Source organism: Nelumbo lutea, chromosome 1, assembly GCF_056320005.1.
Source record: "Nelumbo lutea isolate HS-2025 chromosome 1, American lotus-T2T, whole genome shotgun sequence".
Classification (NCBI taxonomy): Eukaryota; Viridiplantae; Streptophyta; class Magnoliopsida; order Proteales; family Nelumbonaceae; genus Nelumbo; species Nelumbo lutea.
This window is the reverse complement of record NC_142684.1, coordinates 28,468,132-28,494,252: the sequence shown is the minus strand read 5'-3', so window position 1 is coordinate 28,494,252 and position 26,121 is coordinate 28,468,132. Positions and strand designations below refer to the sequence as shown.

The following is a 26,121-nucleotide window of genomic DNA, read 5'->3' as shown; positions in this document are numbered from 1 at the left end:
TACCCGAGAAAACAACATAAACGTGCTTTTGGTTCTAATTTGGTATGTTCATGAGGTTGTAATAGAACAAAACAAGCATAACCAAATACACGAAGAGACTGGTAATTAGGGCAATGGCCATACAACCGTTCATAAGGAGGAATGTTACCAATAACAGGGGAAGGAATGCGATTGATGGTATAAACTGCAGTGAGGGTTGCTTCCCCCCAAAAATGTTCAAGACAAGAGGAAGAGATTAAAAGAGCTCGAACAGTATCAAGAATATGTCTATGTTTTCGTTCTACACGCCCATTTTGTTGAGAGGTACCGGGACAAGATCTATGAATGATAGTTCCATTTTGTGAAAGAAATTGGGTAAGGATAGAATTTCTATATTCCATGGCATTATCAGTGCAAAAAATCTTGATGATAGAAGAAAACTGAGTTTTGATCATGGTGGCAAATTGAATATAAATTGCAGGTAATTCGAATTTATTACGCATGAGATAAGTTCTTGTATATCGAGAGAAATCATCAATTAAGATCACAAAATAACGCGAACCACCCATGGTATTATGAGGCAAAGGTCCCCAAATATCAAAATGAATAAGATCAAAATGTGCAGAAGAAACATAATCACTTAAGGCAAAGCATGATGTTTTGAAAGATGACATGAAACACAATCAAAGTGTGTTATTTTAACAGGACCCAAACATCCATTAGAAATTAAAGATCCTAATCTAGAGGTAGAAATGTGACCTAGGCGAGAATGCTAGACACTAGAGGTGACAGTAGCAGCATGAGATGGTAATTGAAGAGATGATAGCTCAAACAGTCTCCCAACCTTACGCCTGTCCCAATGATCTTCCCTGTCCGTGGATCCTGCACAGTACAACAACGACTTTAGAAATGTATTTCAAAACCAAGTTCACATAATTGTCCAACAGATATAAGATTTAGAGATAATTGAGGTACCAAAAAAGTATTAGGTAGTGACAAACAAAGTGTTGAAATAGTTCCTACACTTTTGACAGTTAAGTTTGAACTATCGGTTGTATGAACAATTGGTGTAATAGAATGATGTGACTTGGAAGTAAACAGGGATGAATTGGATGTCATATGACTGAAATAGGCGGAATCAAAATACCATGATGAGGTAGTACCTAGAGTGACGGACAAGACTGAATTAGAAGGCATACCAGAATCAGGTTGGAGCTGGTGAAGAAGAGCTTGGAGTTCTCTAAGTGAAAATTTTGGAGAGGTATTATCAGAAAAATCCTCTGTGGCAGCAGCTGCAGTAGAACTCAAAGCCTAAGAACCCATGGATGAGGACTTTTGTCCAGACACCTTTTTGGCTTGCAAGCAACGGCACTCAGAAATAGTATGACCAGTCCTATTGCAGTAATTACAGAAATTCCTTTCTGAAGACTTAGAGGAAGTTGAAGAAGTAATAGACGTACCCGGGGTGATTGGAGTAGCAAGAACAACATCAGCAAATAATAAAGATTGCTCATCTCGAAGTGTTTTTAGTCGAATTTGTTCAGAGAGCAAATCTTTGATCACAACTTCAAGGGAAGACAATGGGCTACAATAAAGTAGAGTACCACTAATAGGTTCATGCTCATCCCTAAGAGTCATCAGAAGATGCTAAACACGTTGCGCGAAGCTTAGAATAAGTAGTAGCTGCAGAGGTACTATCCCGTTCAGTTTTACACTGTGCTAATTGATCCCAAAGAACTTGTAATTCAGAGACATAACTGTGAATGGTCTGTTCAGGTTGCTGCTTCATACGGTGAAGACGCCTATAGAGTTAAAACTGATGTACATCATCAAAAATAGAATAACGAGCTTGTAAGAAATTTCATACCTCTTTAGGAGAGTCATATCTGCGAAATTCCAACTTGATGCTTGCAATACAGGTATTGCAAAATCATGTCAATATTTGATGATTTTTCCTGTCCCATCTTTCTACGCATTCAGCAAACTTATCTTCTGTTTCATCAGCAACTTTAGTAGGTTTGGGAATCTCACCAGTCGCATATCGCCATAGAAGTCATCCCTTGAGAAAACTGCACATCTCTTGGGACCATAAATCAAAATTTGAGCCATCGAAGGTAACAGTGATGGGATGAGAGATATGTTGAGTGGCTTCAGATGAATCCATGAGGAGAAACACAGAACTTTGTAGCAACACGAATCAGGGAAAAACCTAATACTAACTTTGGAAAAATAAAAGGAGAAATTGGAACGTAGGTATTGAACTCAAGAGGATCAAACGGGGCTAAGTGGAAAAAAAAATCACCAAGCTTTTGTAGAGAGGAGCTTTGATACCATTATACGAAAAATAAAGAAGATAAATGGAGAAAATAATATTTCTTGATATTGAATTCAATAGGTTACAACCTATTTATAATAGAGCTAGGGATACAATCAGGAAACAAGGTCAGTGACCTAAATTAGAATACAAAAAGGAAAGAAATTGGATATATACAACTAATTAGATTAGAAATATCTCTCCTAGAATTAAGGAGATAATGATAGAAAACTAAATTTGATAGAATACACTAACAAGGTGTCCCCGGCACCTCACCATACATAGTTCAATGAGTTCGCGTCACCAGCGGGCCCGATTGAGAAGCCATTCATGCCGTTTAGTACAGAGTTTCTATCAGTGATGCAGGAGATGATCAAGATGGAAGTTAGGAACTACATGTCAGGGCTTGAGTAGAAAGGCCTATGTTTGCGCAAACTGACGGAATTAGAAATGCTGCAGTGAAGTGTATCGACATCAGCAAGATCGAGTAGTAGAGAGAAGACGATGACGCCAAAGCCTCTCCTTCTCCATTTACATCTTGAGATTCCTCCAGCATAACCGCATCGCAGCTATCAAATTCCTTGGAAGAATCACAAACTGACGAATCAGAGAAGTGACCCTCTTGGTCTTGCGATTCAAAACCTGGTTCTTTTGACGAATCTAGGGTTTCAATAGGCAAAACACAAGGAATCCATTGAGAATAGGTACAAATACAAACCCTCGTTCTAAGTCAGTTCTGTTTCTATCGTGTTCACGTTTCAGCGGTAATGAGAAATTGAAAGTTCATTTTCTCGAATAAAGAAGATGATGAATAGTGTTTTATTTTCAAGGGTAATTTTGATATTTTCAAAAGCTTTAAATCGCACATGAGATTATGTGATATACATAACTGACGGTCCATTAATGATAGGTATTAGATTATCGCAAAACGGAAGTTTGAATACTAGATTGTCGCATTTTAAGGTTCAAATACTAAATTGACACTTAGCTTAAAGTATAGGGTACCTATTGAAAATTTTCCTAAATTATTAAAAATAGCATATAAAATATAAATAATTATTAACTATTTAAAAATTAAAATGTAAAAAATTATTTACTCTTATACGTTTCTATTATCTGCACAAATCCCTGCTAATACTTTAATAAATGGTGAAAGAATAGTTCGTTGTGTGCTTACCACACCGCTACATTTGATCACTCAAATTAGGCAGCTTTGTATATGAATTATTATAGTCAAAGTGAGAATTCAAGAATGTATTTGCATGTTTCATTACATTTGTATAGTTGCATATACAAGTATCAACATGAAAATTACTCATCAACCATGAGATTCACAATCTTGATATGATGTTATCTTCAACAACCCTAATGGGCTATTATTTTCACAACAGAAGAATAATTGGACTAGCATTTAGTGACAAAATGTGATCTTCTAATTTATTTCAAAAACAAAGTTTTCGATTTTCAATATCTGAATATTTTTTTCTTTCAAATTTTCAAAACCTGAATATTCCATAATTTATCAATGTTATGGCACCAAATAGTTTGGGATAAGGTTAATTTGGATGATAAAAAAAAAAAAGAATACTAGCCGACCCCAAATTCTTACAACCGCCCACGAGAGCAGACACAATCCCCATTTATTTAAAATTCAAAGGTTGTACTAAAAGGGTCAATTGAAAGAGATTTTTCTGCGATAATGACCGCGGCAGATGCAGACTTATATGAAGTAGAGTAGTAGGGTCCATGGGAAGGACCTTTTCTTTCGCTTCTCTCCATTGGATGTACTTCTCACCTCTCACTTTCTCAGTTTGCAAATCACCATCTTACTTCGAGTAAAAAGGTATTGTTATATTTGAATATTTTTTTCATGTTTTGGCTACATTTTATAGATAGCCACAATTTAGTCCATGCTTTTTAAAATCGGATCAGAAAAATTGGGAACCGATCAGGTGATCAGTTTCGGTTTTTTTCAAAATCAAAATTTTTTTCAAAAATCATTGATTTTGGCCAGTAAACCGCTGATTCGAGTGGTTAACTGTTCGAACGGTTTTGACTATTTTTTATTTTTTAATTCTTTTGTCAGAATGAATCAACCGTTCGACCCGGTAACCAGACCCCTTACTAGTTCAGTCTCCGGATCGATTTTAAAAACCATGATGTAGTCCCTATAAATTTGTTTTGTGACAGAAACCCATTGAACTTTTGGATTCCAACACTTTGCCCCTAACCCGATAATAGGGTTTGACAGTGAGAGTAAAAATATTAAATTGCCCATTTGAGATTTTATGGTCTGAAAACAATAAATCAGTGTTTTCAAAACCGGACCGGACCAGAAAAATCGGGAACGGTTACTTGACCAATTCCATTTCACTCCAAAACTGTCTTTTAGCCAAAAACCATTGATTTGGTCATGAAATTGCTGACCTCGGCGATCGAATCGTTGGACCGTCAATCCGGACAATGGTTTTGACCGCTTTTTATTTTTTAAACTTTCAGATTTTTTTTTGTCAAAAACAGGCCATCCGTTCAGACCGTTCAATCTGGGAACTGGATGCTAGAACCATTCCCTATCCAGTCCAGTTTTACAAACCTTGCAACAAATATCAAAATAATAAAAATAACCATCTTAAAGCACAATTTATTCTATGGCATTGGTGAACCGGTTAATTATTCTAAAGGTGTTCCCAATGTGAATTTAATTTGTTATAAAAATGAGAAAAAACATGTGAGAGGAGAGTTAAGAATTTAGAAAAATAAATTAAAAGGGCAAAATGGTCTAATAAAATAACGTAAAGGTACTTTGTGGTTTTAGAAATATTTAACGGAATTAATACCCATGAAGTTAACTGATGGAATATTGATCTTGTTACAAAGTGCTGGAATCCAAAAGTTTAATAAGGTGTTTATTGCAAGACAAAGTTCATCAGGGAGCTAAGTGTTACAACCTCGCAAATACAGGGTGGCTGTCCGTAACTATCTCTATCCATAGAGGTGTATATGGACTGATTTTAGACTGGATCTCATCCAATCCAAAATCATTTTGGATGGATTAGACGGACCAACAGAACATATTGAATTGGATCAATCCGATCCAAAAAAATTATTAGATTGGACTGGGCCTGGCCTGTTCGTAATAAATTTATATTGGATTTGATTGGATTAAGCCAATATCTGATCTATTGACCTAAGATAAGAATATGTGTTAATGGACCAGGTTTAGGTTGAAACCAATCTAAATTAAAACAAATTTGAACAGATTGAATGATTTAGACATTAAATTAAATTGGTCCAAAATAGTCTAAAACATTCATTGAATTGGATTGGACCTGGTCCATTTGTAATAGATTCCCATTCGACTAGATCAGATTGGAACAAATCTTGGACACCCCTATCTATCCTTAATAGATGTGCTCAATTACTTTGCTAATTTACAGTCATCTACTTGTTTAGTTTTCTTGGTGAAAAAAAAAATTCAGACATTTTCCACCTGGACCACCTAGAGTATGGTTTATTGGTTTGGGCCCAAAAGGGTCCACAGTCATCCTATTCATGGAGCAAATTCTAGCTTACATCTCTCTTCATCCCTGTGTAGCCAAATTAATTGTTGAAATATGGAGTATGGAGAGCCGATATGGACCGATAAGTAAAAAGAACATGTCATAGTTCAGATGGCCCACTAGCCGGTGAATATTTCATGTCAGCCATAGATGTGGCAGATATAAGTGAGGTCAAGCAGCCTTCCCCATTTGACAGAATAGAGACTTTTCTCCTTGAAATAATTTTCCCACTTCCTTCCATTTCTCTTTTCACACAGGTAGCTGACATCGTCCAATCAGATTCATTCAAAAAAGGAACAAAGAAATACCAAGAAGCAACTTATAGAGGATCTAGAAAATATAAAAAAGAAGCAGACAGAAGTTTATTCACAGAATTATGGGATATGTAATGCTGCAACGATTAGAACTGTTTATGGGTCGGGCTTCGGGTCCAACTTTATACTGTTTTGGGCTCGAGCTTCAGGCAAAGCCCATTAGAATTTTGATAAAAGCCAAATCCAAACCCAATTTACACATTGGCTAAAAATATTAGAAAAACCAGATGAATAGTCACAAGTTTATATTTTTCAACTAGAAATTAGAGTTTATTTTACATGAGAAGGATTCTATATTAGGATTCAGGAGTAACGAATAAATCTTACATAACTTTTATATTTCTTACACAAAGAAACCTACTAGCTAGCAGTGGATCATGATCCCACTGCTATTACTTTTTTAAATTTTGGATGTGTAAGATCATCATATTTAATTTTTATTTTTCCTTGTAAAGGGATGGAGTAATGGGTAAAAGCAAAATTTATGATTCTGACCTTTCTGTTTATTTTCAAGAAATGGCACATCTAGTATCAGAAATGTACAAAAAGTCTTGAAAAGCAAAGCGCTTTTGAATTTCAAAAGCAAAATGCTTTTCGATTTTACATTCTTCTTAAATCAGTACATTTTTAAACTTATTAGAGTTGCAGGGGTGAACTCAGCACTGCTTTCTGAAAAATTGGAAAAAAAGAGACATAAAGGTAGACTAAAATTAGATGCATTCATGCATTATTACATGGGACCAACTGTACTAACAGTTGGGACTTGGGAGGCCCACTCGAACTGATACAATGTTTCAGATGCATGATGTTCAGTGCATTTGTAAGATACAAAGAAAACAAGTTTGTATGCTTAGCAGTTAGTATTGCCCTTTGTATTACTAGTTTATTACATGTGGAGGGAGTGGGGCTCATGAGAAAGATTTTTTTCTTACTCTCATCTCCATTAAGTACTTTTTCATTTCCCCCTGTGCAAAAGTAGGGTTTTATTGGTCTGAGGTTGAACATTTATAACTTGACACTAAATAGTTTGCAGGATAGATGTGATGCACTAGATTAGTCATGTTTGATGGGGTCCTACAGTCCTCTGACTTTTCTATGACTTGTGTGGGCCCATATCCAAGTTTGCCCCATTAAGAATAAGGATCTAATGCATAGGTTTATGCATTAGGCCTACAAATGGATTATTAGATCCAATTCAATATACCTAATCCAAATTTGATTCATTAATGCTTCAAACATCATTGACCATGTATCTTGGTGGGTTTGTCAGACATCATTGACCATGTATGTTGGTGGGTTTGTCAGGTGGACTCTTGGATGGTATCTTCCAAATTTTCATTGGTTCTAGTCTAAGGAGTTTCAAATAAAATTCAAAACAAATCTTATCTATTAGATTTAAACTAGTGGGGACCTGTGGGATGTATGGCATTGTTAAAAGAACTTGAGGCGAAAGGATTGGATAGGTCCAACCCGAGCCTGATTTAGCTCAACTAAAGCTTTTGCATAGATTGGGTTTGAGATTTTGAGTTGGGTTTGAATTGGGCTTGAGTTGAAGCCTTGAGTAGTTCAAGCCCGCCAACCTGACCCAATTTGTGTCTACCCAACATTTTATGAAATACATATCTACATATTATCAATCTATCTACCCAGAAATTGGGTTAAAACATGCCCAAGCCCATGCCTAGTCTGAGATGTGTTGGGTTAAGCTTGGGTTAGGCCTGGGTTGGTAAACTCAGGCTTAACCTTGAGCTGGGCCAAGTTTGAGCACAAGGTTTGAGACTTAGGGTTGGGCATAGGTTGATCCACAACCTGACCCAACATGCATTAGTTTTTATTTTTTATTTTTTATTCACTTTTAACTTTTACTAAATTTTTATTTAGTATTAATTCTGTTTATTTTCAATGGATCAGGGGATTTTAAATTAATAGTAACTAAATTTAAAACTAATAGTTTTGTTAATCTTTTAATTTTATCAACAAAATTGTAGTAGCATTTTATTTTTTTAAATGGATATGAAATTATAAGATTTAATTTCAAAACTATAACTTTCTTACTTATTGCTGTTTTATTAATAAACATGTATTAATTTGTATTAACTTTATTTTGAAATAAAAACTTGTATTACTAAAATAAATTTTATTAAATCATATTGTTTTTATCATATAATTAGTGTAATTATAGATTATTAAAAAATTGATGTAATTAACTAAAATTATAGTAATTAAATAAGATTAATTTTCAATATTTAAATAATAGTAATTGAAACTTATTAAGTGTAATGGATCAAACCTAAGCTAGATAGAGCAAAGATCTGACCCATTTACACCATCACCCTGACCCGTTTCGTATCTACATCACAAAATAAACTACTCGGAGGAATGTTTGATTGTTCTCAAACCTCAACCACAGACTCCCAACACTCAAGTAACAACATGGCAATCCAACTTGGTGTAGAAAATTACAGAAAATATAGTTTCACTTGTGAAAACTTACCTGTGGAAATTGATTTCCAAGGTGTTAGTGAGTGGAGGTTGTAGAGAAAGATCATTGTACCGAGTAGTAGATAACCATACTGTGTGGCAATGAAGTTGTAGAAAAGTGATCAATCTCAAACTAGAAGAAAATTCTATTAGAAACATAATGGGGTCAAGCCCTATTTCAATGTCTTGAAGGAAAAGGGTGGATCCCCTGTTTAGATGAACGGAAGAAGAAAGGAAGATGAACACATGTACTTGTGCTTCGATGTCTAAGCATTGTCAGTGAGATGAGAAATTTAAAGGGTTGTCTCTAAGACCGGAAAAGGATAAGAAGAGAAGTAGAAAATGAAAGGAAACTTTCTAAGTAATCTAAGAAGGTTTCCTAAATACTGTATGGTTACGTAAACTTGGTTGGGTAGGAAGGTTTCCTTATAGAAATTATAAGAGTTATCTCTTGTTTGGGAGTATCTTTTTATCATGTATCCTATGTGCTATATAATTGTATATTGTTTTATTTGTTCTTTTATTCTTTCTTGTACTTGAATTCTCATCTTTTGTATCTCATTAGTATGTAATACAACTTGCTTGGGCATGTGGCTAACTTTTACACACCCTTCAAACCTGTTTTCTCTTCTCTTGTACAAACCCTAGCTACCATGGTATCAAAGCAAGTAACTTGCATCAACCTTTGATTAAGGTTAGAAGGGTTGCATTGAAGCTTTCTAACACTGCTATTGAAGATTGATTTAAAGACTGTTTGGAGGTTGTTTTGTTCAATACAAACTCAGCGTTATTTTTCTGGATTCTTGCCTTTTAGGTTGAAATTTTTTCCTCTTTGATCAATCACTATGTGCTTTATCCTTTCTCTTGGACCAAAGATTAGACTATTTTTGAAGGGTTTTGATCCCTTTCTTCTAATTGTTGGGCTTACAACTTACCTATTATGGATGTTACATATTGCATCAATTTTTCTAAAGTTTTTATTGAAGGTTTTGATCCTTCTATTTTTCCCTATCATTTTCCTCTTGTTATATCATTGGGTTAGTGCTTGGATCAATTGTTCCGGAGGGTTTTGATCCACTTTTCTATTTCATTCAATCTTGTACCTTCCTTTTTTGGATGTTACCAAAATACTTATTTGAGGTGATAATGTGACGACTAATTTCACCATCAGATTTGATTTTGATTAGTTTATAACAAGTTTTCTTCCTATTATTTGCTTTGATATCTATTTTACTGCCTTGGAATGTACGTACTTGGTTTTTCCTTGCTGGAATGGCCTTAGATAAGAGAGATATTCTTGCCATAATATTTGATGGAAGTAATAATTCGTTATGGAAGTTCCACTTCTAGTTTTATGTTGAGCGATAGGGTCTTTGGAGTCATATTGATGATTTATCGCCCAAAACCAATGAATTTGATATCAAGGGGATTAAACAATGGAAGATTGATGATGTCAAAATTGTTTCTTGGATTCTTGGATCATTTAAAATTGATATAGTTATTCCAATGAGAAGCCTAAAATGATCAAGGAGATATTTGAATACATGAAAAAAAAATTATTAAAAATCTAATCTTTTCAGACGGTATTAGATAGAGATTGAAGTCTTCTCTTATAGCCAAGGGGAGAAGAAAATTCAAGAATATTATATAGGCTTTATGAATTTATAGGTAGAGCATGGACTAATAAATATGGGTGGGTCTTTAATAATATATTGTGTCAAGGCTATAAAAGAACTTTTTGATAAAAGATCATGCATTTCTTGATGCACTTGTAACTCAAATATGAGGTGATCAAATTAAACATTTTGAGTAGAGATACTACTCCATGCCTAATTAAATGTGATTTTGAGAGAACTTCTAAGAGAAGAGACAAGACTTGTAGCTTAGTCAACTATCAGCAGGAAGCAAGATTTGGGGGCAGAACCAATTTACTAGAAAGCAAGCCTATGCCTAAAAATGATCTATCCAAAATGTAGTGCTACGAATGTAAAGAGTACAGTCATGTGGTTTCTCATTGCAAAAAGAAAAATTCATGTACTTATTGCAAGCACAAGGAACATATAATAACTAAGTATCCTATGCATCTACCTAAGGGAAGCACTTCTACTTACACAAAGGGACAACACAAGGCTTTTTAGACTAGTATCGAGAATTAAACTAGTGGTAGTATAGTTCCCTCTTCTCCAACTAGGCTTTCAACTAAGAGTAAGTCTTATGGAATTCTTAGTGAGGAGAAAGTACTACAATTACTTTATACCGCTATTTCTTCTACATTTTCAACCATTGGATTGTCTGGTGAGTCTTCTCTTTGTTGTTCTTTACCCAATCATGTTTGGATAATTGATTATGATGCCTCTAATCACATGATAGGGGCACATTCTGGTCAATATCTTAAACACCAATCCCTTAATAAACATACCATTACAGCCAATGGTGAAAAATTAGAAATCATTAGTTGTAGTAATTTGTCTTTACATACTTCCTCCTAATTTCACCTTCCTAAGTCACTTCTTATCCCTAAATTTATTATTAATTTCATTTCGATTAGAAAACTTGTTGAGGATGGTAACAATCTTTTTACACCAGTCCCTTAATAAACATATCATTACAGGCAATGGTGAAAAATTAGAAATCATTAGTTGTAGTGATTTGCTTTTACATACTTCTACTTCCTCCTAGTTTCACCTTCCTAAGACACTTCTTATCCCTAAATTTACTATTAATTTCATTCCGATTAGAAAACTTGTTTGAGGATGGTAACATTGTATGTTTTTCTTGTGATGGTTGTCTGATTCAGGACTAATGCTTTAGGACAATGAAAGAGAAGGGGTGTAAACTTGGATAGTTGTTTGCTTTGAATTTCCAGAAGACACTTGCATCACCTAGTCCATCTTGTTTTCTCTTTACTACACCTAGTTTAAAACTAATTTACAAAAATAATGAGTGGCACTTATGGTATAGACGCCTTGGCCACCCTTTCACTAATAAACTTGAATTTTTGTTTTGTTCTGGTTGTTTGTCTTCTAAATATACTTCTTTTGCTCAAGTTAATAAATCTTGTATTTCTTGTGGCACTTATGGTGTAGATGGCTAGACGCTTTGGGCACCTTTCTTTTGTTTACTCTTGCCTTTTCCTATTTCTATTGCACATTATGATGTTCCTTTTAAGTTGATTTATAGTGATGTCTAGTCCTCCCCTATGACTTCACATTTGGGTTATAAATATTTTGTGATTCTTGTTAATGATTGTACCCACTATACTTGGATATATTTCCTTGGATAGAAATCAAAAGTTTTTTTCTATATTTAAACTTTTTCTATCTATGGTGAAAAACCAAATTGGCACAATTGCAAGAATATTCCATTCAGATTTAAGGGAGGAGTACATTGATGGGCACTTCCAATTATTTTTTAGGAAACATGGAATACATCCACAAAAGTGTTTCCCTAGCACTCTACAACAGAATAGGGTAGAAAAATGCATAAACAAGCATATATTGAAGGTTGTGAAAACTTTGTTGCAAGATTCCTATGCTCCAACTTTATTTTGGGTAGAGGTGACCAATACAATTGTTCATCTCATTAATTTTATTCCTTTCTCAATTCTCCATAATACATCTTCATTCCAAAGTTTATTTCATTAGCCACTAGATGTCTCTTTCTTTTCATATTTTTAGGTGTGTGCATCCTTTGTCCACCTTCCTTCCCATGAAAGGACTAAGTTCACTCCTCAGTCTGCCATGTGTGCTTTTATAAGATATAGCTTAGATCATAAAGGATTTCTTTGTTATAACCCTCAAGCTCGTTGAATCAAGATTTTCAGAAATGTTATGTTTTTTGAAAATATCTTTATTTAGTCATATTGCAAAGCACCTTGCTCCTTCCATTTCAGTTCTATGCTCCTTTGAACTGCAAATTATTTGGATTCCTCATTAGCTCTTGCTCCACATTTCCTTCAATATGTTAGAAAGTGGGTAGCTACCCAAGAACCTACTGTCCCAACCCCAACATTACCAATTCAAGGTCCTTCCTCCTTGAGCACTATAAGTTCAGTATTTATCTTTTATTTTGAAGCTTTGCCCTCTTCTCCTTCACATTTTTATCATTCTTCTCACATCTCTAAGCCCCCTGACCATTATTGCTTCTCTTTATACCATAGCTCATTTTCCACCATTTTGTAATCTATAGATATTCCTAAGACTTATTAGCATGTTATGGTTGTTTTGCATTGGAAAGAAGCTATAGACACTAAAATCCAAGCCCTTCTGGAAAATGATACTTGGGATTCCCGCTCCTCTAGATGCTTCTATCATTGGCAATAGATGAGTACATTCTATGGAATTGAACTATGATGGCAATCTTGATAGGTACTAGACTTGTTCATGAGTCGGGCTTCAGGCCTGACTTACACTATGACGGGCTCGAGCTTCGGACTGGGCCCCATTCAAAATTTGGCAAAAGCCAAGCCCGAGCCCGGTCCATGAACAAGTCTAATAGGTACAAAACATGTTTAGTGGCATAAGGATATAAATAGAAGTATGGCATTGATTATGATGAGGCATTTCCTCCTATTGCCAAGATGACTATGATTCGCATTATGCTCGCAATATTAGCTACAAACAATGGGACATCCATTAAATGGATGTCAAGAATGCCTTCCTACATGCTCATCTAAAGGAGAAGTTTATGAAGCCCCCTCCAGGATATTGTGTTGATCCTACTATGATATGTTGTCTTAAGAGATCCTTGTATGGTCTTAAACAAACTCCTAGAGCTTGGTTTGCAAGGCTTTGCTTTGTCATTACAAATGTTGGATTTATTCAAAGTCTTTTAGATTATCTACTCTTTGTCTAGTTGGCCACAAGGTATTTACTCTCTTACTATTATACGTGGATGACATTCTTATTGCTAGAGATGATCTTTAGGGTATTACTAATCTAAATAATCTTCTCGATTAGGCTTTTAAGGTGAAAAAATCTTGGTCTTCTTACCTATTTCTTAGGCTTGGAGGTAACTCATTCTTTTTGGGGACATTTTGTTAACCAGTAGAAGTATGCTACAGATTTAATCAAATTAATCCATCTTACAAATGATAAGCAAGTTGATACAACTCTTGAGGTTAAACTGAAGCTATCTAAAGATGATGGTGAATCTCTTATAGATGCTACATTATATCAGTAGCATGTGGGCTTGTTTCATGGAAGTGCAAGAAGAAACACATAGTCTCCAAATCTTCCACTAAAGCAAAGTATCATGCTATGTCATCTATTTGCAATGAGATTGTATGGCTACAGGCTCTTCTTTAAGATTTACTTATTCTAGCCTCCAATTTGGTCTTCATCCATGATGATCATGTTAGTGCAATTAAGATAGTCTCAAATCTTGTGTTCCATGAACATACAAAGGACATTAAGGTTGATTGCCGTTATATTTGAGATAAAATCCTAGTAGGCTAAATTTACCTTCCTCATCTCTTATGGCCTTCAACTTGCAAACATATTCACCAAGGCTATGAATTGGCCTCACCCCAAATTGCTTGTTGTTGATGATCGGATTAGTCAAGGACAACAAGGTAATTTTGCTCCCGAGCTCCAAGGTAGTGGACCGAAGGCTTCGAAGGTCCGAAGAGAGGGAGCCAAGGCCGATGGATATGTCCGAAGCGGTAGGTCTCTTCGAGTACTGTAGAAGACGAGGGCTGATGTTGAAGTGGATGCCTGAGGGGTCCGGAGGAGGCCTCGGTTTGAGTCCTGCGAGGAAGGAAGTGTCAAAGGCCTCGAGTGGGTACCTGAGGTGAAAACTCCAACGATCAAGTTAGTACACAGGTAAAGTTAGCCGAAGGTCTGGAACCGAAGGCTCCAAACGAGGTCTCAAGTAAAGCTTAAGCCCTCAGAGAAAGTTAATGCTCAGAGATTGCTCAAGTTTTGGATCCCTTACCTCATGGTAGGTGAGTCGTATTTATAGTCGAAACTGCCTGGGGGTAGTTGAGTTCGGATGGTCCAAATGCAAGCCGTACAAGGGCCTGGCGAGATCTTCCACCAGCGCCACACGGCACCCTGCGTATGGGTCCATTCAGTCTGTGCCTACTAGTCTGAGTGTCCTTGCAGTACGCTCAGACTGGCGCCCTGGGGTTTGACATGTGCCAGCCTTTTACAAGCTGGCCCGATGAGCCTACATCGATGGCTAACAAACTAATGTTTCTTCTCTAACATCATTTGAGGGGGTGTAGAGATTATAAGAGCCAATAGGGTTGCACATTCACTTGCAAGTTTCTTCTTGCCATATTTGGATCCTCTGCTCCAAATTTCCTTATGTTCACATTGGTCGAAGACATCTTTTCCATACTTCCTTTTGTCTAGATTGGTTGAATAATAATGTAAGCCCTGATTATTTGTTGAATGGAATCGGTTTTAGTGATTTAAAAAATATTACATAAAAAATAGAATTACTTGAAAATCATCCAAACCAATTTTACTAATTTATACTACTTTGAAATGTATGAATGACATGTTAAGATTTTTGGACTTTTCTTCTTGATAGAAATTAAATTGTCCATGTTTTTTAAGTTGTCTTCATTTGAAGACGATGACAATAACATCAATTGATCAACTGTAGCATTTACTTTGGAAAGTATTTTAGTAGACATGCCCATACTTTTGAAGTTATCCTTGTTTGTCTAGTTGGGCAAAAATGTAAATTGTTATAACATTTACTTCTTCATATAGTGCCTTGGTTGTTTACAAAATCACACTCACTACTAACCACCAAATAAATCTATATCTATATCTATGTATACTACTATTAAAAGTAGGAATCAGGTTTAGATTCCAGATTTTTTCCTTGACTAAAATACCTCCATTGTTGAATTTGGCCCCTCTTTATTATAAGGGCAAAAACATAATTTGAATTACTACTTATATTAAATTCGTTCCATTTCCTCTTATTAAGTCTTATATTTAAGGTATTAGCTTTCATCCTCTCTCATTAAATCATATATTTAATGAATAACTTTTGTGAACTTTTTCTTGAGTAAAACACCCCTACTTTTGAATTTGATCCTTATATAACTGTTAGGGTAGAAAATGTAATTTAAACTATTACTTTTCACTTCATTCAATTCCTATGTTAAGGTGTGAACCCCCATTCTCCCCCATAATCCTTTATTTTAAATTATTTTTGTTTATCACCAATAAATACTACCAATTAAATATACACCAAATAATTTTAACAATACAAAACATATGTTTCTACCCAATAGGAATGGCAATAGGACGGAGCACCCCCTCCCCGTCCCCGATGGCAGAGTGGGTTCAGGTGGAACACCCTTCCCTCATTGGGGATAGGGAATCCCCAAAATTTCCCCACCATAAAGAAATTACTTAAAAATACATTAAATTACAAGGGTATTTTAGAAATAAAATTATGGGAAATTTGGGGAAAATTTGGTGTGCTAGTGCTTTAACCTTTGGTGAATGTTAAAAATATTAAAAATATAGAAATACAAAAAATGTGAAAATATAAAAAAGATAGAGATAACAATTAAACACGTCAACTAGTATCTTCTTAAAAATGAGATCATGACTTAATGTTGGGAGGGGTAGACTCGGTATTGCCCCAACCTCTAGCATTTAATCATATTAGTGTAAGAGCACATGTGCAAGTGGTATGTGCAAGTAAGTATTAACCATATATGATATATGGTATTGGGATTTAACTTTTACAACCAGCACAAAAAAAAAGTATTCTTTATTTAATTTAGATGAAATGGCCTTAAACTCAAATCTTCATTCTCATTACCCTACCCAATGGGTATCCACCTTGATGGGATGGTTTTCTATTCAAAAAATTGGTTTAAGGGACAGAGATAGTTTTGGGGATTTTGAAACGTGTACAAATACATGTAAGGTATCGTATTAAACTAAATCGTATAGGTTGTAGATCCAACCTGCCCCACCTTCAAATGTGAGGAGAAAGGCTAAATGATTGTACTTACATATGCAGAGGGGATTTAGATTTTGAAAAAATGGGATTTACTCCTCACAGCCCCATCCCACCATGTATTGGGAAAATCTCCCTTGAATAATAATATACAAATATGGGGGAGATGCAAATAGAATGGACCAAATTCGAATCAGGGGTATATCTGAATCTGATCCGACAATACATATCCGAGATACGATTAGATCCAAAGATTTTATCGGATCTCACAAATGGTGATTTGAATCCGAATTTGTTAAGGATGTCGGATATTCGAAACTGATCTGATCTTATTCAAATTCTGAAAATTTTAATTAATTATCAAAAGAAAAAAGCATAACAATTTATATAAAGAAAAACAAAAAAAAAATATAAGTATTTTTTCAAATTTTTATCATATATATTAATACATACATGTCTTTCTATGGGTAAATATTTTTATAAATATATACATATATAAGCCAGATTGGATTGGATCATTTTGGATCAGGTATGGAGTGATTTGAATTCGATCTGATTTAATTCTCAATAAGGTCTTATTATCTGATCCAAAAATCCAACAAAGAATGATCAAATCCAACAAAAATAATATCAGATCCAATCATGATTCGATCCATTTGCACCCCCTAAATGTTCCTAAGGCTTAGTTTGGAAGCAGTACAAATGCAAACATGTATAGGGTGAATAAATACAAAATTTAAGGTTTTATGAGCTATGTATTTACATTTGTACTCCTTCCAAACTGAGCCTAAAAAGTATAAATATAAATGCGTAGAGTGTAAAACTTTATATTTTATATTATTTTCTATGTATTTATACTGTATATATTTCTATTTATACTCTTTCTAAACTGAGCCGAGCCCGATTTTGAAAATCCAACCGACTGCATATTTTGGGAGTTTTTTTTTTTTTTTTTTTTTTTTTTTAAGAAAAGCTTTTGAAAGGATTTGGTAATAATGACCCCTAACTGCATATATATGCATGTTATTTTCTTTGATAGAAATTAGTATGGGCAAATTCTTTGCAGAAATAAGTTTGGAGTAAAATCTAAATTGGATCCATTTATAAACAGATTGAAATTGGATTTACCTTTATACATTGGATTTAAATTCGAATTTGGATAAACTGATATCATTTGCAGCCCTGACAAGCATCCCTCCCGTACAGGAATCTCAGGCTGAATTCACTAGAGGTATCATTTATCACAGGCAGCCAGGAACTACTGCTTCATAGGCGTATAGTTTCAGGCAACGCGCTCCAATTATTGTTAATTTATTATTTCCTCCATCCCTTCCCGACAATCCACACAGCGGAAGGTACGCTTATTTTTTGCTTTTAAATTATCCACCCAAATTATATATATATTGTTTGCTCGAAAATCAAAATCAAGATTAATTAAAAAGCAAACTATATATTGTTTTTTAATTTCCCGCTAAAAATAAGCCGCGGGAGTTAGTTATATGGGTAATTGGTTTGGGTGTGAGTATGACCGTATGACAACGTCTGACCGCTATTTATCTGTATTTTCTGGGTCTGATTCGAACCAGGGTGAATCGGTCCTGAACCGATTATTACTCAATTTATATTAATAGATTCAGAACCGAAGTAATTATTATTATACTTGATATCTATGATTATATAGCAACTTAAAACTTTACTTTTGATGATATAGTTTAATGAAAATAACACTAAATAATAAAATATTTATATATTGATAAAACAAGCATTTTTAATAAAAATTACAAGAAAACTCGAAAAACTTTTACATATTATTAATTATAGAATTGGTTCGAAACAGCATGAATCAGTCCCAACCCAATTGTTAATTGAGACACAAACCACAAAACCAGAATCAACATTAGACCCGAACCGTTGATAGCTTTTTTCTGACTTGAGTATTGATTTTTGACCCCCCAAAAAAGAGTAAAATAAATTTAAAACAAAAATATCCATATTAATTTATTTTTTATTTATTAAGGGTATCTTTATCTTTTCACTAGCACTGTGAGAGATTAAGCTTTCTTAATTCAGTGGAAATCGGGCTTTTATTGGAAAAATCGACTTTAATTAAAACAACTTTCCTAAATCAATTTCATGTAATTAGACTTTCTTACTTTTCTAGAGGGAAAAGAATTTGAAAAAGCAGTGATGTCAGAAGTAAAAAAGTATTTCTTACCATTTGAAATGAAGGAATTTCTTGTTTAGCTTTTTATAAAGGAAATGTGAAGAACAAGAGAATCTATCTAATTAAAGTATTAATCTTTTAATTCTTTGTAGGGGTCTCGCTTGATTTGGAGGCAGAAGGAATCAAGCACAAGCAGCTTTTCCCAATGAGAGGGGAATTATAATGTCGTTAGTCTCGCCCTTTTTTTTACTCTAGACCATACTCTTGGATGTGCCGAGGTGTTTATTTAATCCAACAATTGAACGGCCAAGATCCTTGGATTGGTGGGCCCAACCATGATGATCAACCTTTTGGTGAATTCAATGTTCTGGGACCATCTCCTTTGTGGGTACCACTAGGGTGGGACCCCTTAACTTTTAAATGTAGAGAGCTTGACTCAAACGTACATGGGTCCCAGATCATCATGACCGTCTGATAGATACCTGTTTGTCTTTCACATTATTGCCAAATGCCATCAATTGGATGGTGACGATTCTCTGATTGATTCGCCTTTGGGTCCAGGGTAGATCTGGATGGTGGGACCTCATCATGTGAAGTGGAGTTCTAAAGTTGTTAGCTCTTTCTAACCCCAGCTTCTGTACTTACGTCAGTTGCAGCACAAGCAAGGAACAAGATTGAATAATCAGATCCTCGTGTAGCATCAGAAGATTTCATATTGGGTTAGCGACAACTAATCAATGAAATTAATGGAATTTATATTCCACATAGCTCCACAAAAAGGCAAGCCTCCTCTGCAACTTCACCTTCCCACCTATCTCATGCTCTGAAATCAGAATTCATGTTTCTCTGAAGCAACCCATCTCTCAGAAAAGATAAAACCAGAAGAAGAAAACCCACCTCCATTTCCTCTCCAATGGCAGAACCAAGAAATCCCAGAAAACCTATCAAGAAAGCCCACCAGGATCAGAACCTTCAACCCCAGAAGCCAACTGAAAAACCTCCTCCTTGGGCAGTTGTTAGGAATCTTCTTACTTGTAAATATGTGCAACCAGTAGAGCAGCAAGCTGTGGTAGCAAACAGTAAGAGGTACAAGAAAATGAGGTGTTCTGGTTCGCTTTGTAATGATACAAGAATCATGCAAAGGCCTGATTCATCTTTACCTGAAGATTGTAAGAAATGGGCTTCAATCTGTTCTTCCACCAATACTGCTTCTAGCAGATCCATGAAGGTTCCTCTGAACGAGATCAATGGAGTTGTTCCTACTCCCTCTTCTTCTTTTTCATCCTCGTCTTTGTTCTCCTCTGGTTCTTCTGTTGGTGGGCCTTTCAGAGGAATGCCTTTGAGGAGGCTTTCAGGTTGTTATGAGTGTAGAACGGTTGTTGATCCCATTAATGGAGTCCGAAAAGCTCCTGCTCTTAGAACTACAGTTTGTTCTTGTCCCGAATGTGGAGAGATTTTCAGCAAAGCTGAGAATTTGGAGGTCCATCAAGCTGTTAGACATGCGGGTAATGCAGCATTCATTTTTCTTTTTTCCTTTTATGTGATTCTTATTTCTTTTATCCATTACTGTTCTTAAATCTCTGCTTTCTTCTTTTATATTGTTCTTTATTATGGATTTCAGAATAGATTTTGTCTTTCAGTCAGCAGCTACAACATGTTTATTCCTTTCTGAAATTACAAGTTCATTAACCAAAACCCAATTGATCTCTTGCGTTTCTTTCTGAATTCTGAGATGAATCTATATAAATTCAATCCCATTTCAGCAATCTAATGCTCCTCTTTTTGGGTGCAAAAACCACAGTTTCTGAGCTGGGTCCTGAAGATACTAGCAGAAACATAGTAGAGATCATATTTCAGTCAAGTTGGTTAAAGAAGCAAGCATCAGTTTGCAAGATAGACAGGATTCTGAAAGTTCACAACAGCCAGAAAACCATCACTAGATTTGAAGATTACAGAGAGTCCATTAAAGCAAAAGCAAGCAAGCTTGCCAAGAAGCACCCCAGATGTGTAGCAGATGGCAACGAGCTTCTGAGGTTCCATTGCACAACCTTCGTCTGCTCAATAGGCATGAACGGGTCCTCCAATCTGTGCAACTCAATTCCCCAATGCAACATCTGCAACATTATAAGGAATGGGTTCAAGGTCCCCACCGGCGACGCCGGAGCCGGGATCTGCACCACGGCCACCAGTGGAAAAGCACATGACAATGCTCAAATTAAGTCAGAAGACGATAAGCGAGCAATGTTGGTTTGCCGGGTGATCGCCGGCAGGGTTAAGAGGACCCAAGACACCAATCCAGCAGAAGAGTTTGATTCAGTCGCCGGTCCGACTGGAATCTACTCAAATTTGGATGAACTGTATGTGTTCAATCCCAAGGCTATATTGCCATGTTTTGTTGTAATCTACAGAGGCTTTTAGTGGTTCCATGGTTCCACTGATCAGTCATTGTTCCATATACAGATTTGGTTTAAGTAAGTAATCTTGATTTTGTTGGTTAATTAGTTTTGGTTCAATAAACGCTTGGCGTTTCTACTTTTTTGTGATTCAGTTCTTAGTTTCTTAATGCTTACTACATGCATGGATGGGTCATGTTCAGATTTGAGTTCTTGTTTTATTAGATAATTTTGACTCTTGTTTTGTATTTACTGGTATAATCTGGATTTTCTTTTCAAATACAGTTAGCAGCTTTGGTGGGTGGTAGGCCAATATGTGAGATTTTAGAGAAATGAAAATGGGACACTTGATCAAACCTCGTCCCATCCAGTTTTTGTCTGGATTTGCTTGGTCTTCTGTCATTTTCTGCCTGAACCAAGTTGGTCCGGAGTGTGTAGGCTGTCCCCTCTCTCTCTCTCTGGCAGTAATGTTTTGGAAACCGGTTCTGGGTCATGGTCCAACCATTTCTCTTGATGAAACCTCGTCTCATCCGGGTTTATTCTGGAAGACTGGAACTGCACTCTTTGCTGTCATTTTCTGCCTGAATAAAGTTGGACAGAAGTAGTGGGTAGCCTGTCATACTCTCTCTCTCTCTCTCTCTCTCCAGCAATATTTTGGAACCCGGGTCTGGGTCCTGGCCCAACCATTCAAATGCTGGTCCAAACCACTTATAGTTGAGTCATAATTAATTACTAAAAAAAAGGTCATGATGGATGAAAATTGAAACCGGTTGTTTTTGAATATTTACACCAATCGTGTTTGATTGTTAAGGCTCAAATTGGAAGGAGTGCAAATGCAAATTTGTAGAATGCAAAGCCTTCTAATTTTTTCGAAATTGGAATAGACGTTAGTGTGAATATAGCAAGTAGCGTATAGCTACTACAACCTGTAGCTTTAGCCTGCTACAACTTGTAGCTTGTAACAAACGCATCATTGCTCACCGGCTCTTTCCTCCATGCTTCTCTTCACAGTTCGCTCTACTACAACACCAAATGGGAGAGAGAGATCTAGAGAGAGTGGTAGTGGAACGAAGAACCACCGGAGAAAATGGCGGAGGCATCTAAGAGGCCGTTCAGGCAGCAAGGAGGAGGCGCAGCTCACCCACGGTGCCCTTTATCCTTCTCTCCGACGACCATGGCTGCCGAGGGATTTATTTTAGTAGCTGCCGTCACTTACTTCACCTTGCATGCTAAAAAGAAGCCTGAAGCTTCTGCCGTCAATGTGGCCGCTAGGAAGGCCGACTTTGCCACCACCCAAGTGAGTGAGAGAGAGAGAGAGATCTAAGGGTCGTGCCCAATGAGAGAGAAACCACGAGCAAGATGGAGGTTGAGACGGAGCAGATGGGGAAATGGAGAAGAGAGACGTTAGAGTGAAAAGAATTTTACTTTGGTGGTAGAAAGGGTAAGTTTTACATTTTTTTACATCAATTATGGGTGTAAAAATATTTTAAAATGGAGTTTTACACCGATTATGTTGTAAATATACACTCTATCCAAACATTTGCAAAATCGAAATGGGATATAAGATTTACCTCGATTTGATTTTACACCTCAAACAAATGCAACCTAAAAGTAAATTAAAATCTACGATGCTAAAAAAGTATGATACCGGAAAGACTCTGATCCATCAAAATTCTTATGTGAATTTTGATGAAAATCCACCTGACTGGTTATCAATTTTATGATGCCAAATGATGGTAGTATGTCTTTTGAATTTCAACATCACAGTTAAATCCGAAACAAAGACATGTACAACATGCACCAAGTAATCAATCAAGAATAAACTCACAATACACGATTGGGATGTGCTGTGGGGCGCACTGTGTAAGGTGCTAATGTGGTTTTGTGATTCACTTACGTGGATAATGCTATTTGAAGTGGTTTTTTTGTGATTGCTGAGAAAGAAGCCAAAGAGGGATACTGAAAAGATTTCAAAATTTAAAAATGTCATTTACATTACCGAATGAAGAAGCATAGTTGTTGAGGTAATTGTTTCACCCTTAATGTTAATTAATTATCAATAATATCCTTGAATTTAAGCCATTTTTAAGTTTGAAATCTTTTACACATCTCACTTTTTTCTTTTTAAAGAAGTAATTCGTTTCAAAATAATTTATTGGTACAATAGTCAATTTTACAGCCATAGTTGTTGTTTTGAAAGACCTTTTTTTCTCTTCAGTCGTAGTTGAGTTTTGTGACCAGAAAACAACAAACTAGAGATTAAAGTTATGGGGGGAAAATTCAAACACTGTAGCCCATGGATTTTGTTTTTGAAAATCTGATTAGTTTTTGCCAATTTGAGTCAAGTTTTGAGCTTAGAAGGTTCAAATGTTTGGTTTAAGACAGTTTGTTTTTGTTTTCCCGTAAAATCTAACATCAATTTTGGGGTTGGGTCAAGTAGGGTATAGTCTATTCACCATGGCCCTAATTTAACAGACCAACCCAGCTCACTAAGCTGGTTGAATAGTACCTTCTTCAAATGGAATGGGATCTGTTCCTCACACTTGGGCATCTCACATGTATATTGACCGAGCATTAAGAATATTTTCCATAAAAAATAATTTATAAGTACGAAAGATGTTCCCAATACATGATAGGATGTGCATGTGAGATGCCATATATGAACAGCATCGGGGTGATTATGGGCGGAATTTTACCCATCATTGCCACTAGTTCCAACTTTGATCACCGAATTCTCTTTCAAAGCGTAAACCAATGAGATGAGGATCGCTTTCAATACTTGAGAATTATTTAACGGGTTTGGTGAAGCCCTAAATGGCCTTACTACTAGTACCTAGGAACAGAAGAAATGAGAGGTGACCACAAACAACCACTTTAACGTGCTTCGACTACAATTAATTGGTTATTGATTTGGTGTCCTTCTCAAAGCCAGAAGGGTTCCCAGGTGGGACCCATGAAATTTTGAATTTTGTGTCTACCCACATTGGACTTTGGTGAAAGCAAGTCATAAAACTGTTTGACATTGATCTCCATCAAATGGTCCATGTGATCTTCATCAACTGGTCCATAGCAGCTTGAGAAAATAACATGAAAGAGCAACTACTTCATGTGGGAGAAAGGACCCTTAATTTCTTGTTGAGGATCAGAACCTGCAATATCAATAAATAGTTTTAATATTGGGCACCAGTTGTGGGACTCACCTACATTGGTTTAGAGTCTGACTTGAGAACAAACCAAAGGGAACCCAAATGCTAAGTAGGGCCTTTTGCTGCCACATTTATTTGATTATTGAACGGGATGATGAACTCTTTGAGCAAGGACAAACAAAAGCCAGATGAGGCGAGTAACATCAGCCCCCCACAAGGGGAAGCCCCACAAAGTACTGTGGGATCAATTACTTTCACAGCCCCACAACGTCGCACAACGGGCGCCCCCTTGTGGGAAGGGTGATGTAAACTCAACTGAGGTAACATGGGGCAAAGAACCTAAGCAAGACAGGATCAATTACTTTTACAAATTAATCTATTTCTTTACCTCTCCTTCAGTATAGCCTAAATTAACGTCTATTCCTTTCTAAGAGATACCTCCATTTACATATTTACATTTCTAATAATCTATCTATATCTATATCTATATTATTTATAAAAGTACGAATCAGGAGGTATTGTTTTCTGGAAATTTTCTTTATTAAAATACCTCTCTTCTTGAATTTAATTCATTCCTATATAAATGGAAGAATATGTAATTAAAAGAATATCATTAAGTACATTCAATTACCTTTCATTAAGTCTCACATTTAAGTCATTAAATAAATCACATTCTCTCTCATGAAATCTAACATTTATACTTTTGTTTATCATCATTAAATTCCACTAATAAATCTATACACAATAATTATTAATACAATATATTTTTAAAATAAACATAGAAATGAAATCATATTTTTCATCTAGGTGGTGGGTAAGTAGTTCACCATTTGGGTCAAATGGATAATTTCATGATGTCATAAATAAATAATAAAAATTTAGAAATATAAAAAATACTTTTGTTTATCATTATTAAATTCCACTAATAAATCCATACACAATAATTATTAATAGAATGAAATTTTATATTTTTAAAATAAACCCAGAAATGAAATCATATTTTCCATCTAGGTCATGGGTAAGTACTTCAACCATTTGGGTCAAATGGATAATTTCATGATGTCATAAATAAATAATGCAAACTTAGAAATATAAAAATACACAAAATATAGAAAAAAAAAGTTTTGAAAAAAAATGGACATGTTCCTATTATTATATATTTGTCATATTAAAAAAATAAGTATGATAAAATAAACATAATTTTATTACTGATGGACATCAAATATATAACTTAAAATCAATGGGAAATTAAATCTTCTTATCTAAGGGGTGGGTTAGTGGTTCAACCTTTCAAGTCAAATAGGTTAACCCATGATATATAATTAAAAATAAATTTCTTAAAATAGAATATTACAAAAAAATATGAAACAATTTTGGGCACATCTATAATATTATATACTAATAATTAGACCTGTTCATGGGCCGGGTAGCCCGATGGCCCGGCGCGCACCCCGGTCGGGCTTGGTCATGTAATTAGGCCCGCGGGCCTGACCTCGGGCCTAACACACTAAGCCCAACTGTGTTTTGGGCCAGGCTCGGGATTTGAAATATATATATATATATATATATATATATATATATATATATATATATATATATATATATATATATATATTCTTTTATAATTTAATATATACATTTTTTTCTTTATAATTTCTCTCTCTATTCAATTGCTTCAGCAGTAGTAACAGCATGGGCTAAATTTTGGGCTCAGGCCCAAGTTGTATGCCCAATGGTCGGGCCAGGCTCAGGCTCAGGCTCGGGCCTTGGAAAAATCTATTAATACAGAGTGAAAGCCCTGCCCATCCCGGCCCATGAACAGGTCTACTAATAAT

General features: G+C 35.5%; 1 protein-coding gene across 2 annotated transcripts; it reads left to right on the top strand.

Moving 5' to 3' along the window:
• The first annotated feature begins 19,384 nt into the window (after nt 1–19,384).
• Nucleotides 19,385–22,724, top strand: LOC148874103 (uncharacterized). 2 transcript variants are annotated; one of them, XR_016110038.1, is made up of 3 exons: nt 19,385–20,252; nt 20,549–21,218; nt 22,152–22,724. XR_016110038.1 is itself a non-coding variant. In XM_088978630.1 (2 exons), exons 1-2 carry the CDS (start codon nt 19,661–19,663, stop codon nt 21,163–21,165), a joined length of 1,209 nt encoding a protein of 402 aa, XP_088834756.1. In that variant the 5' UTR covers nt 19,385–19,660; the 3' UTR covers nt 21,166–21,342. The 2 variants fall into 2 exon arrangements, 1 of the variants encoding a protein (XP_088834756.1); XM_088978630.1 differs by lacking the exon at nt 22,152–22,724 and having other exon boundaries at nt 20,549–21,342.
• The last annotated feature ends 3,397 nt before the right edge of the window (nt 22,725–26,121 follow it).

Coding starts and splice junctions, on each gene's coding strand:
- LOC148874103 (XM_088978630.1), top strand. CDS start 19,661: ATGGCAGAACCAAGAAATCCCAGAAAACCTATCAAGAAAGCCCACCAG. Junction 20,253..20,548: donor TCAAGCTGTTAGACATGCGG/GTAATGCAGCAT, acceptor CAAAAACCACAG/TTTCTGAGCTGGGTCCTGAA.